Raw genomic sequence first — 14567 nt, 5'->3', positions numbered from 1 at the left:
CAGCGGGAAAGACCCAGCAACGATGAAGCCGGCTCCGAATGGAGCCGGCGGAGTTGCTGGAGTGCGACGGGTGCAGTAGCACCCGTCGCGAATTTCAGTGTCTGCTAGGCAGACACTGAAATTCTTTTTGGGGCCCTCTTACGGGGGCCCCGCGGCACCCCCTACCGCCATCCTGTTCCTGGCGGGAGACCCGCCAGGAACAGGATGGCGGTAGGGGGTGTCAGAATCCCCGCGCTCCGCCGCCATGGAGGATTCTCAAGGGCAGCGGAAAGTCGGCGGTACACCGACGACTTTCCGTTTCTGGCCGCGGCCGAACCGCCGCGGTCAGAATGCCCAGCGGTGCACCGCCAGCCTGTTGGCGGTGCTACCGCGGTCATTCGCCCTGGCGGTTTTTACCGCCAGGGTTAGAATGACCACCTCTGACTTTTAGAAATCCTCCATCTGCATAGGGAAAGGAATGTGACCCCCTCCCCTTGGGAGGAGGCACAAAGAGGGTGTAGCCACCCTCAGGGCTAGTAGCCATTGGCTACTGCCCTCCCAGACCTAAACACACCCCTAAATTCTGTATTTAGGGGCTCCCCTGAACCTAGGAACTCAGATTCCTGCAACCTAAGAAGAAGAGGACTGCTAAGCTGAAAAACCCTGCAGAGAAGACGGAGACACCAACTGCTTTGGCCCCAGCTCTACCGGCCTGTCTCCCCACTTCTAAAGACACTGCTCCAGCGACGCTTTCCCCAGGGACCAGCGACCTCTGAATCCTCAGAGGACTGCCCTGCTCTAGAAGGACCAAGAAACTCCAGAGGACAGCGGACCTGTTCACCCAAGACTGCAACTTTGTTTGAAAGGAGCAACTTTAAAACAACTGCATTTCCCGCCGGAAGCGTGAGACTTGCTACTCTGCACCCGATGCCGGCGGCTCGACTTGTGGAGAAACAACACTTCAGGGAGGACTCCCCGGCGACTACGAGACTGTGAGTAGCCAGATTTGCCCCCCTGAGCCCCCACAGCGACGCCTGGAGAGGAAATCCCGAGGCTCCCCCTGACCGCGACTGCCTGCTTCCCAGATCCCGACGCCTGGTAAAGACTCTGCACCCGCAGCCCCCAGGACCTGAAAGATCGGAACTCCAGTGCAGGAGTGACCCCCAGGAGGCCCTCTCCCTTGCCCAGGTGGTGGCTACCCCGAGGAGCTCCCCCTTGCCTGCCTGCATCGCTGAAGGGACCCCTTGGTCTCCCTTTGATTTACATTGGAAACCCGACGTGTGTTTGCACACTGCACCCGGCCGCCCCCGTGCTGCTGAGGGTGTACTTTCTGTGCTAACTTGTGTCCCCCCCCGCTGCCCTACAAAACCCCCCTGGTCTGCCCTCCGAAGACGCGGGTACTTACCTGCTGGCAGACTGGAACCGGGGCACCCCCTTCTCCATTGAAGCCTATGCGTTTTGGGCACCACTTTGACCTCTGCACCTGACCGGCCCTGAGCTACTGGTGTGGTAACTTTGGGGTGGCTGTGAACCCTAAACGGTGGGCTACTTTGGACCCAAACTTGAACACCGTACTTGGTTTACTTACCTACAAGAACTAACAAACTCTTACTCCCCCTAGGAACTGTGAAAATTGCAGTCTAGTTTTAAAATAGCTATATGTGATTTATTTGAAAAGTATATATGCTATTGTGATTATTCAAAGTTCCTAAAGTACTTACCTGCAATACCTTTCATTTGAAGTATTACATGTAAAATTTGAACCTGTGGTTCTTAAAATAAACTAAGAAAATATATTTTTCTATACAAAAACCTATTGGCCTGGAATTGTCTTTGAGTGTGTGTTCCTCATTTATTGCTTGTGTGTGTACAACAAATGCTTAACACTACTCCTTTGATAAGCCTACTGCTCGACCACACTACCACAAAATAGAGCATTAGTATTATCTCTTTTTGCCACTATCTTACCTCTAAGGGGAACCCTTGGACTCTGTGCATACTATTCCTTACTTTGAAATAGTGCATACAGAGCCAACTTCCAACAGCAGGCGATGTAATGTTCATTCTTCAATGGACCCTAATGAATTGGCCCATCCAAGGAAGCATTCCATCAACAAAGCCAAAAGTGCCTCAGTCAACAGAATATTTAAATTCTGTCCATCTCTAAACGAGGCAGCGGGTATTTCATTATATTTACCCCAGAGTATCCTATCCGCTAAACTCTAAATCCGCCCCCAATGTAAAATTTTCATTTTGCAGTGAGATTGCTGACAAAATGTCAGGTGACTGTCATGTGTATCAAAGTCTTTAAGAGTGCAGTATCTCGTTTTAGTAATAAATTAATATTTCTGATTTCCTAAAGTAGGGCCTAAAGTTGTGTATGTGCATGTTATGGCTGCTAGTGAGTAATTATCAGACATTTTACATGTCATGAAATCTGATGATACACCCAATAATGGCATACATTTTAGCAATTTTGTAGAGCACCAGGATTTCACAAGATCTTGTCACTATGGCACTAAGTTAATAGCATAACTTAACTTTTTATAGCCACATTGAAGAAAACTAAACAAATTGTCAAAATAACATAACTTTCTGTGTCACAGGTTGCCTGTTAGACTGTTAGGAACTATGGAGCTGTGCCCTCTATACCCACCATATAGGCATCACTGGTAGGTCACCTGCTGGAATGGTGTTTGGAAGATCGGTAAGCACTTGCATCCTCATGCACAATCTTCCAGTGATTAAAGACCCTTGATTCTCTGGACATGGTTGACATTGTTTTGGCCAAATCTAAAATATTCACACAAAGATTACCTAACGTTTGACCATAATCCTTCCTTCATAGCTATCATTAAAGGGGCCATCCCCATGGTGTGGAGAGATGGTCACAGTATGATAAGTGCCTCAGCATACATCTGTGCTCAGAACGTGCTGAAAACCCCTAACCTTTTTTCTTTACCCCTCCTGTTTTCTGGACCCTTTTTTGATGGTTTGTAGGCCTCTGTGCACTTTACCCTTGATAACCAGTCCTAAGGTACTTGTGCTCTCTTCTTTAAATGGAGTAACCTTGGCTTAGACCAAATTAGCATATTTATTTGTAAGTCCCTAGTGGTACTACATGTACTCAAGGGCCTGTAAATTGAATGAAAGCAGTGGACCTGCAGCACTCACTGATTCACCCACTGAAGTATTCTTTCTAAACAAGTCTCAGGCCTGCCATTTCAGCCTGTGTGAAGTTTTAAAATGTCATTTCTACCTCACAAAATAAACCTTCTGCTATGGCGAAACCTTCTTTTTTAATATATATAAACTACCTCCTGGGTGTGTTCTAAACGCACAGGGTGCAGTTTACTTAAGAAGTTAGACACGTAGTGTGAAATTTTAGATGTCCAGGGTCTGTATTACACATACAATGTACTTTCCTTGTTTGTGTCATAGCGCACCTTTTAAAAGATATGTCCTGCACAACCCAGGAAAGTGTGCCTTATTAGAGTGAAAGCGCTGCCTCCAGGGAAGGCACAAACTCATACTACCCTTGGAGCACCGCATTTCAGAGAAATACAGAGCAGCTGTTTAAAAGCTGCTCACTGTTTCTCTGTGCAAGCGCCACCCCGCCTGCACTTTTAAGGGGGATTCAAGTCACTCACTGCACCCGCCTGCAAGGAACTCTTTGAGGGGTCCATGGGATCCTTTTCTTCCCTCGAGAGGGCTGCGTTTAGAAGGCGTACTGAAAGTGTGCCACCTTTTTGTGGTGCACTTTCAGTGTACCTTTTAAAGGCATGTTTGCGTCTGCCCCTACATCAGTAATATGGTGCAAACGCACACGCAAAGTGCCATGCCCCCAGGCAAATGAGGAAACACCCTCCAATGATAGCGCTGGCACTATATGTGTGCCAGAGCTATCTGTGTTACAGAAGGGGCTGCACAATAGTTTGCACCCCCTCTGTAACACCAAAGTGCCCCTGGAGCATGCAAAGCAGGCACAAACACCTGTTGCGTCCCTGGGGCAGGTTATACCGCTCCCATACAAGAACCATGGGATACGTTATTACATTTAATAATTGATCAATTTTGTTTGGGACCCAGTAGAAATGTCATTTTTGGTCTCTAGAGGATTGTAATATAAAATTATCTTTAATGGTAAAGTTGAATTTTAAGTCACAATTCTGAAAATGCCACTTTTAGAAAGTTGGCATTTTCTTATCCTAACCATATTGATGCCTGCAGCCTTTGTCCTGGCTTACAGCCTGGACAACAGTTGGCAGTTGGCCTTTGTGTGTCACAAAGGAGGGTTGTGTGTTGGAAGGATGGGCCCTCCCAACAGCATGGATGGGGATGGAATTGTCACTGCCACACTGTACTTTGATAGGGACTGCCTCCTGCACTCACAAAGAGCTTCACACTAGCCATTGTGTCCCCAGACATCTTAGGGCCTGGACAGGGAAAACCAGATGTGGGGGGAAGTTTAGAAATTTCTCCCACTTGATAGCTGGCACCAGGTATATATATTGGACCAAGAGATGCACTCTTCAGTGCACCCTTGGACTTGTGAATACAGCAGAAGAAGGACTGATATGCTGGCAAAGGACTGTCCTGCTGCTTGAGGTCTGTCCTGCATCCCTGAGAAAGAAGACTGGACCTGCTATCTTCATTCCAGGCAGAGTGGCTCTGAGGGTCAGCTGGCTGACCTCCTGTTCTGAGCTACAGGGAAGCAACAAGCTTCGGAGGCCTCCCTTCAACTGCCCAGCTGGCCTGCTGCACCTAGACCTGCCTGGACTGCAACTGGACCTGCAACTGGTCCTGCCTGAGCTCTGCTGGCTACCACTTGAGTACATCCCTAATCCCCAAGGGGTGTTTTTCCAGGTCCTGGGCCCTTGGTTAAACCTCATAGTGCACGCCTATCAGAAGGAAATATCCTGAAGTTGTGGGCTTGTTCATGCCCAGATCTTGCCACCCTTGATGACTGTCAATGTGAAGCCCAACCCTTTGCGCTACAGTAACTGGCAGCTATGACTGGAAATGTGAGATCTGCACTCCACATCACAGCACCGACAGCCTGCGGTGACTGCCAAAGTGAAGCTCTAGCCATGACAGTCAGCGATGCCTGACAGGATCTTCGCGCTACAGCGACAACCATTAACGATGCTCTCCCTTCTCCTCGCTGCCCTCCACCGTGAACTGGTCTCTGTCCGCAGGACTTTGAGAAAGTAACTTTTTTAGTGGGCCTACCCTGGTACCTGAATCCAGCCCATGCTTGATCACAGTCAGTCTGAATTTGTGATTTTTCCCCGGTCTAGCATCACCAGATAACTGCAAGTAGCTCTTTGTACTTTTAGGAGTTATACTTACCTAAATGTTTTATACTGAATGCCTCTCGTTCTACTGATTGCTGTTTTGTTGTTTTTAGTGACAAATAATTTATTCCATTTTACTCTATTGTTCTAAATTTGTGTGGGACGTTTCTTTTGTTGTGTTTTCACTTTATTACTGTTTGTTACTTTATACTTTTCACATTTCCTCCAAGTTAAGTCTGACTGCTTTTGTGACAATCTCCCAGAGGGTTAAGCACAGGTCAATTTAGTGACTTTTTGTGGTTCACCTTGACAAGCATTGTGGTTGTTGCTTAAGTAGGATTTCACCCCCTCAACCAATATTCCCAAGTTTTTACAAGGACTATGTAATTTCAACCTACCAGACCAACAAAAGGACATGTCAGTTACCACGTCACCATGCAGAGCATAGTGAGGAGCTGGCTAAACTGTCAAAGTCACAAGAAGACCTCATTAATTGAATAGCCTGTAAGAGCCAAACAGAAGGGCATTCAGATTTATCTAGCAGCTACAATAGAGATTTTACTTGATATTCTGGCCTGTTGGCTTAATCCTTTCTATGGAATGTGAAGCCTGCAGTAATGCAGTAATGGACTAACTGTCCCCAATTTGCCATCGAGGAGAATAATCAGACCATTATTTATAAAAATAAAAACTCAGATAAGCGCAAAAGGATCCCCTGTATTTGTATAACTTTGAGACTGTGGAACATCCTGCTATTTTTAGCATGTTTTATAGGACACTCTCATTAAAAATTAAACACCGAACGAGGGAGAATTTCTGCAAGGTGCAGGATCCATCATAATTCAAATAACTGTTATGCAAAACAAGTTAACACACCGAGCCACATCAAAAGTCCCCAAGCTAGAAGGTATCTTCAAAAGAAATCTGAAAAGAAAGTAGGGGCATAAATCAGACATCACCAGGAAACATGTGATCAGTCTCAGCTCACCCCTTGACCAAACTGTGGAGTGACAGAAGCATAATTTCACTGTACCTTTTTTCCTTTCTTCATCATCACATTTGAGAGTACCTTGAAATATGTTAGTGCAGGATGCGGGCCACACCAAAACCACACTTGTATAAAGTTTAATAGACTCTAAACTTGCTTCATCTATAATCACCACCTAGGCCATAAATAGGCGGCACATGACAACTGACTTGCTTCACAAATCTGCCATCATGGCGGTGTGGCGCGGGGGCGGAAATAATGTTTCTAAGTTTATTTTTGGATATTATTACTTCTAATAATTGTGGCTCAAAACAGCAATAACCTAATGTAGTAAATTGAAAACATATCTTACATGTCATTTTGTGCATGATTTACTTGCCAAATATTATGACAGTTGGGTTCATGCTCAGGCTTTTGGAGCCAAACCCAACCCTTGGCTCAGCCCTGGCTCAGCTCCAGCAGCGGCTGTCCTTATTTAAAATGGGGGCAGGAGAGGGATACAATAATAATAAAAGAAAAAGAAAAAAAAATGGCATTTATCTTTGGAAGGATGTCCTCCTCTCAACGCCTCTCCATCTCTCCTGGGTCACACGCGTAACAGAACCCAGGTTACTGCACTAGCCAATCCTGCCGCTGCTTTCTTGCTGGTAACCAGCATGAAGGCAGCATCAAGATTGGCGGGAGTGGGCTCTCTCAGCACTCGCCAGAGCCCTGGAGGCCTGTGCCTTCTCTAACCCAGCTATCTTAAAACAGCTAGGATAGAGATGTTTAAAGTGTGCATGTCAGGCTGGCCGTCGCAAGATGGATGGTCAAAGAGACATGTTCACTTTAAAGAAGTGCACAGTTCCCTGCTGCCACTCAGCAGCATTTGCCCCGCCGTGTCCTGACACTCGGTTCAGGGCGGGGCACTGAAAAATAAAATGGTAATAAACAGTGTTTATTACCATTTTATTTTTCTGCCCAGGGGCATTTTTCTTAGCGTGGCGACGCTCCTCCGGTCTCGTGGAGGGGCCACCCTAACTCAACTCTACCCAAAAGTCTATTAATTTGCTTGGCTGACCTCCACTGGATGTATCTTCCGTTGACATCTTCAGGCTGCTAATGGGAGCGTTATTTTGTACATTGTCACTTTTGCTTAACAAAATAAACACCTAAATCAAGAGTGACTCATTCTTCACAATTTCATAAATCATAAAAATGCATATTCAAGACATGGTGATATTCATTGACAGAGCACTGAAGAGTAGTTTTAAACCATGGTTGTCATGAGCAATTTTGACTTTTGCAAATTTGCATAGATGGTGTGTAGTTCGGTAGACAATTCATATAAAAAGAATAATCACATACATATCTCTAAGTATAAATTCCTTTGTGTTTGGTAAAATTTAACAAAAAACATTTGCAGGATTAAAACTCACTCTCGGTGTCGCCGCATGCTAGACACGATCAGAAAAGATAACCCAACCAGAACCAGGCCGGAGATGACTCCAAATACCACAAGCCACACCGTAATGGAGGATTCAGGGGGTGCATTGAGGGTTGGAACAATCTGCATAAACTCCAGGGTATTATCATTCAGCAAAAAGGCACTGTTAATCCGATTTCTCTGTTTTCTAGAAGTATGGGACCCAACAAGAAAAAAAACCAGTCAGCGTTTTTCGATAACATCTGAGGGTCCAATCCAGATGTTCTTCCAAATCAATAAATGATACGTATTTCTTCAAACCAATATTTTCATTAATCATACTATGGCAACTAAAAAATGTATTTTTATTTTAATATGCATTTTCTGTTTGTGGCCCTAAAAGTACATTACATTGTGATTCTGTGGGAAAATATATTGTAATTGCTCTAGAGCCAATTTCTTCAAACATGTTAACCCCGCACCCCTGTATGTAAAAAAGAATGATAAACATATTTTCTCTCAATTCTTTAAAATTGGCAGTTCTAAACATATTAAACAGTTAAAACATTGCTGTAATATTTAGTTATCGCTTTTAACAATTCAATCAAATTACATGTTTGCCTATAGGTTGTTGGCAGCCTTGTTTCCCTGAACGTGTAAAGAATCAACAGTATGGGGGACCTTAAGGGTTACTTGGGTTCCTCCCTTCACTCTAACATCTTCAGGACATGAGTGGCTCACTACCGCTGTCTTTTTGTTCATTAAAACACAGCATTATTTTCAGCATGATGCCTTGGTACCCCTAGGAGAAGTGGTAATGCGCCTCTCAGTGCCTGTTCCCCGCCTTAGACCAATTCGGGCTCCGTGAATGGGGAGGCCATATTTGGGGGCGGGGGAGCACTGTCCCCCTGGGTTGAAGAACTCTTGTCTTGAGGGAGCCGTCTGAAATTTGGGTGCCAGGTCCATTACATTTTCCTTAGACCCAAAGACGTCATCCTGCCAAATTTCGCATGGTCTGAAAAGGGACATTGATACTCCTCCTGAATGCAGATTAAAGCTAACCTCCAAAAAGAAGGGTGTTAACTATTTGTATAAGCAGTAAAGGTCTTAATACTTACTATGCTAGACGTCTATCTACATTCTTCTAGTAGAATTGCATTATGGCTATCAAGTGTGGTAGCAAATAAAATGTTTCCTTTTTCACTGCCTCTGGAGATTAGAAAATTGCCATGGAATTGTGTATGCAGGTGCAATTCTTAGCCCCAGAATTAGTCAAGACTTTCTGATCCTATTACAATTATATGTATAGTATACTTGCTTATAAGAACTTTCAGTCAGCCTTCTATCCATTGGTTTGGTGTTGTTTCAGTCACATTTTAATTCCACCCACTACAGCATACAGCAAGGGGCAATGAGCAGTCCACTTCTGCCATTAACTAATAACCCCCACAAACAGCAGTTCCTTGAGTGCCAGCAATCACTATGTCAGTATGCCAATATGTGCTTTTTGAGTCCTAAAATATTTTTGCTTTTACACAATATTTATTTAAGTTTGATGAGGATGTGCCAGCTTCCCCAGTAATAGAACTTTGCAAAAACCATGACAGAATAAAACAAACATTGACAAAGCCAAGAGACTGTTTTTTCCTTTGGGCAGCCTCTTCTGCCAAATTCATTTCCAGCATGCCAGCCACTGCCAACAACTATGGCTCTGATCTCTAGAAACAAATGCAATGTAGAAACGTTTTACTATGACTGTTTAATATTTTTTGAATAGCATCAAATCAAGACCAGAGCTCTGATCTGCTATTGCAGGTCCATGCCCTTAATTTAATCCTTAGAATAGTTTTACGATTTATATTTTAATTAAACAGCAAAGTAGAGAGCGTCTCAGAATAAAAGGGTAAAAGACATAGCAAATAGCATCTGAGCAGCATAATGCCTAAATCAACAGAATTTCCAATGCAGTATCCAATTCAAGATGTTTCCTGAGCCGGCTAGGTTACTTTCTGAAATTAGATGAAATGGGGGACATTCAGATTGGTATGGCTGTAGGATGACAGTCTACCAAGTGAGTGAGAGAGAAACCTTTAATGTGCAATCTCCTTGAGGTATCATAATCACGGTGCTAGAGCAGTATCTAAAACAAAATGTAAATGTTGGAAATGGCCTTTCTGCAGGGTCACCCCCGAACGTTTTGCCTTCCCCCTTCTCTTTTTCTGACCTCATTTTTGCTGGCTTTAGGACTCTGCACACTTTAACACTGCTAATCAGTGCTAACGTGCATATGCTCTCTCCTCAAAACATGGTGACATTGGCTCATACCCAATTGGCCTATTTAATTTACTTGTAAGTCTCTAGTCAAGTGCACAACATGGGCCCAGAACTTGTAAATTAAATGCTACTAGTGGGCTGCAGCACTGGTTGTGCCACCCACATAAGTAGCCTCTTAACCATATCTCAGGCCTGCCTCTGCAGTACCTGTGTGTGCAGTTTCACTGCCACTTCGATTTGGCATTTAAAAGTACTTGCCAAGCCTTAAACTCCCCATTTTCTACATATAAGTGACCCCTAAGGTAGGCCCTAAGTAGCCCATAGGGTAGGGTGCTATATAGGTAAAAGGCAGGATATGAACATGTGTGTTCTATATGTACTAGTAGTGTAAAACGCCTAAATTCGTTTTTACACAGCTATGAGGCCTGCTCCTTTCATAGGATAGCATTGGGGCTACCCCCATATACTGTTTGAGTGGTAGATCCTGATCTGAAAAGAGTAGCCAGGTCATATCTAGTATGGCCAGAATGGTGATACAAAATCCTGCTTAATGGTGAAGTTAGATTTTATATTAATATTTTAGAAATGCTACTTTTAGAAAGTGAGCATTTCTCCACACTTAAATCCCTGAACCAGGCCTGCCAAGAGGAACTGCCTGGCCGCCCAAAGGACTCACCTGGACTGCTTTTCTGAGAGCGACTGCTGCCTTTCTGTTGCCCTGCTGCCTTCCTGCGCTCTGGCTGTGCTGAGAAGTGCTCTCCAAGGGCTTGGATAGAGGTTGCCTCCTGTCCCCTGAAGTCTCAGGACCAAAAAGACTTCACTCCTGCAACTGGACTCATTGTGCGGCAAAATTCCGATGCACAGCCTGCTAAAAACGACGCACAGCCTGCATCGCGGTGAAAAGTTCACTGCACACTGAACCGGAACGATGCAGCCCGACTTTGCAATGAGATGATCAATTTAGCGCCAGCGTAGTGACCAGAACTTCAACGCACGGCCCACCGGATCGACGCACAGCCGACCCGGGACGACGCAGCCTGACTTCCAGAGAGGAATCGACTCACCACCTGCCATTCAGTAGAAATTTCCACGCAACGCCCACTGGATCGACGCAATGCCGCAAGCCCAGGATTCCACACATCGACCATGGGGCGTCCGAAAACCCCCAACCCGAAGAGGATCCAAATCCACACGGCAGAAATTGACGCAAAGGCTTCCAGTGCATGAAAAATAACAACGCACACCTCCCTCTTTTCCATGCATCGCCTCCTCTGCGGTTCCTTGCGGAGATTTTGAATGCAAACCAGGTACTTTGTGCTTGCAAGAGACATTTATTGTTTTTAAGAGACTAAAGACACTTTATATCACTTTTACAGTGATATCTCAATGTATGCTTATTACCTTTTGATCGTTTTGACCTGCATTTATCCAGATCAATATTATATATTTTTCTAAACACTGTGTGGGGTATTTTTGTGGTGCTATACTGTGTTTATGTATGATTTATTGCACAAATACCTTACACATTGCCTTCTAAGTTAAGCCTGACTGTGCAGTGCCAAACTACCAGAGGGTGGGCACAGGATAGTTTGGATTGTGTGCGACTTACCCTGACTAGAGTGAGGGTCCTTGCTTGAACAGGGGGTAACCTGACTGCCAACCAAAGACCCCATTTCTAACAGTAAACCTTGACTAGTAACGAAACATAAGATTTTAGTGCTCTACAGTTCCTTTCATGATTAACTATTGGACACAAGGCCATGAATAGACTCCACCAAAACTGATGAACAAGTACAGAAAACAACCTGTCACTAGATCTGGATCTCTGGACCATGGGATCTTAAAAAGAGAGAGGAATGGAACCAAAAGGGCATCAAGGAGGATACCAAGTCAGTCGCAAGCTGACTAGCCTACTCTATGCATGAGACATGCATGAGACATGCAGTTCAGATGCAAAAAGCAAAGGATGTGCAGGGAGCAGTAAAAGGAAAGAAAGGACTAAGACGTGACTGCCATAACACCAATGTGTCTTTGTTTGTTGTTGTTTTTTCACATTACTTCTCTCTGTAACTACCAAGTGACCTTTTCATCTTACCAATAGTGTGGCTATTGTTTTTTCTGTGATAATGGTTGTGAATCTTAACCAATGAAAGGCTCCTTTAGAATCCATGTTGTCAACTGTTCTCTGCAATAATCCTGAAAGAATCAGCAACCTAAATATCTGCAAATTCCTACAACAATCTATATAACAAATATTCTGTATATAATGTTCAGAATGACATAAAACAGCAAAAAAGTCCTATGAATTTAACAGATATATAGAGTAGTCCCCATTCCTTTTACTGTAGTAAAGTTTATTGTTGTCTTGGAAAGGATGGGATACCTGATGTGATATTTAAGTGGTCGCAAATAGCAGTAACAAATGGCAGACTGACGTTTTGCAACCACTATTTTATTTTTTCACACCGGCCTATGTAAAAATAGGCCATTCCACAAAATAATGGTCAGGACTGTGGCAAAACAAAACCTTGAGTGGTTCCTTTCATGGTACATTGAGGTGGCCCACACCACTTTCCCATACCATCCTTGTCCCCTTCCTCTCACCTCATGACGTTTCAAGGAGTCAAGCTATCCTGCTGGTTTTACAGACCCGCCAGCTCAGTAGCCAGAATACCGAACTATGCTTCAGGTGAAACATCAGTTAAAGAGTTAAAGACATAAAACTCATAGTTATCTCTTAAGTTGCACATATGCAATGGTGTGGGGCCTGAAGCAGCAGAAATAACCTTCTGATTACACTGTCTGATTAAATGTTACATAGATCAATGCATGTGTTTCCCAAATGCCTGATCACTTCACACCGCCCCTCTTTGATCTTTATCTGAAGGAATCACAATCTGGGATTTTCAATACTTGGCGGCACGTGTGCGAACATTTGGATTTGCGATTTCCTAATTGTGATTTCATGCGAATCACAATTAGAAAATCGCAATTTCAAATGTAAGAAATTCCATTGAGTTTCTTTTGCAATTCCTGGTGGGTCACAAATAGACCTACCTCATTAATGAGGTAGGTCGCAATTTGCGACCAATTGGGATTCACAAAAAATCACAGGGATGGTGGCCCGCTGGGCTCAGCAGAGCACCATGTCTGTGATTGCTTTTAAATAAAGCAATTTTTTTTTTTTAATACAGCCCATTTTCCTTAAAGGAAAAGGGGATGCATTTATAAAGAAAAAAATGAAACAGTTCAGTTTCATTTTTTAAGAGTAGGCAGTAGTCCCAAAAAACGTTTTCACATGCATTCACAAAGGTGAAGGGTAGGGACTCCTTCCCTTTTGCAAATGGGTTAGCACCAATTTGAAATTGGTGTTAACTGAGACTGTTTTGCAACCTCATTCATAGTCACAAAACAATCATACATACCATTCAGATTTAGTATTAGGAAGGGATGCCCTGAACACACCCCTTCCTAATAGCAAATCGTGAAACCCAAATTGTGATCCGGTAAGAAGTTAATGAATCACAATTTCGGCTTTGTACATCTCATAGTTCTTGTCACAAACAGGTCGATTCTGCAAATCGGCTGGTTTGCGACTAGAAACATGCTTTGTACATGTGCCCCTAAATGTTTTCTTGGGCTATTTTGACTACTTATAATAATTGTGCAGCAAATCTGGATGCATATTTCATCAACATTCTACTTTTACGCAGAATCTCTCACTGCCTGTGTTTCTGTTTTTTACCTATATTTCAATGCATCCGCTTTGACAGTTCTACATGTGAGGTGGTCCTCTTGCAGCCTTTGAATTCCTCTAATTAAAGCATGAATACTAGGCGTCAGATAGGTGCTCTCCTGCTGAGAAACTTTCTTTCAAGTAGTTGACAACATTAATGGACCTTGATGCCTTTGTATGAATGGTGGTCTTCGAGATCTGCCTGAACCCCAAATCACCCCTCCACAGTGGAGGTGTTGGAAATAAACATTCACTGGAAAATAACACATATAGAGTGACACCCACTCTTTCATTCCCAGACCCCTTAAGAAGGTCTCATCTATTCTATGAATGAATGGAGGCGCCAGCAGAACATATTGGGAGTTGATTTACAAACTTTTTTAAGGCCCCCCCCACATATCTAGAAATGAGTGCTCCCCATTTGTATGGCCTCCCTAACACTGCTTTGCCATAGTAGGCTTAAAAAACTTTGCAATTCCTTTAACGGCCCAAAGAAAATGTTGGTGACATTACGAAAAAATATGCCAATTATGTTGTCAGGGAAAATGCACCAAACGTTTTATTATTAAGACATATTCCCATTGTTTTGCCATGGAGTAAATATAGATTACTGTCAGTAAATATTAAATGCCCATAATATCATGCCTCATTCAAAACGTCCATGATATTAATGTAAGAAAACGTGCATGCATGTTATAAGGGGTTGCTTTGTTCATACACTTTTTCAAGAAAAAAATGTAATAACTCGCCATTGTTTCTCTTCTCTGTGCTCTCCTTTGTCAATGATGTATTGTCTGCTTTTCTCCCCTGCTATGTTCCGCACGCCTCCTCTGCACTGCCTTGTAGTTCCTCTATCTCTCATCTCACTTTTTTCGCTCTTGCTCTCTT

General features: G+C 43.7%; 1 protein-coding gene across 1 annotated transcript in view; it reads right to left on the bottom strand.

Annotated features, from left to right (window-relative positions):
- CLTRN (collectrin, amino acid transport regulator) overlaps nt 1–14567 on the bottom strand; it is a 181526-nt gene that overhangs the window by 37110 nt on the left and 129849 nt on the right. Inside the window, exon 5 of the mRNA XM_069205017.1 lies at nt 7683–7877. Within this exon, the coding sequence (XP_069061118.1) occupies nt 7683–7877 (195 nt within the window). The remainder of the gene's footprint in view (nt 1–7682; nt 7878–14567) is intronic.

The sequence above is a fragment of the Pleurodeles waltl genome, chromosome 8 (genome assembly GCF_031143425.1).
Source record: "Pleurodeles waltl isolate 20211129_DDA chromosome 8, aPleWal1.hap1.20221129, whole genome shotgun sequence".
Lineage (NCBI taxonomy): Eukaryota > Metazoa > Chordata > Amphibia > Caudata > Salamandridae > Pleurodeles > Pleurodeles waltl.
Note: the sequence above shows the minus strand (reverse complement) of the source record. Positions and strands in the feature narration are given on the sequence as shown.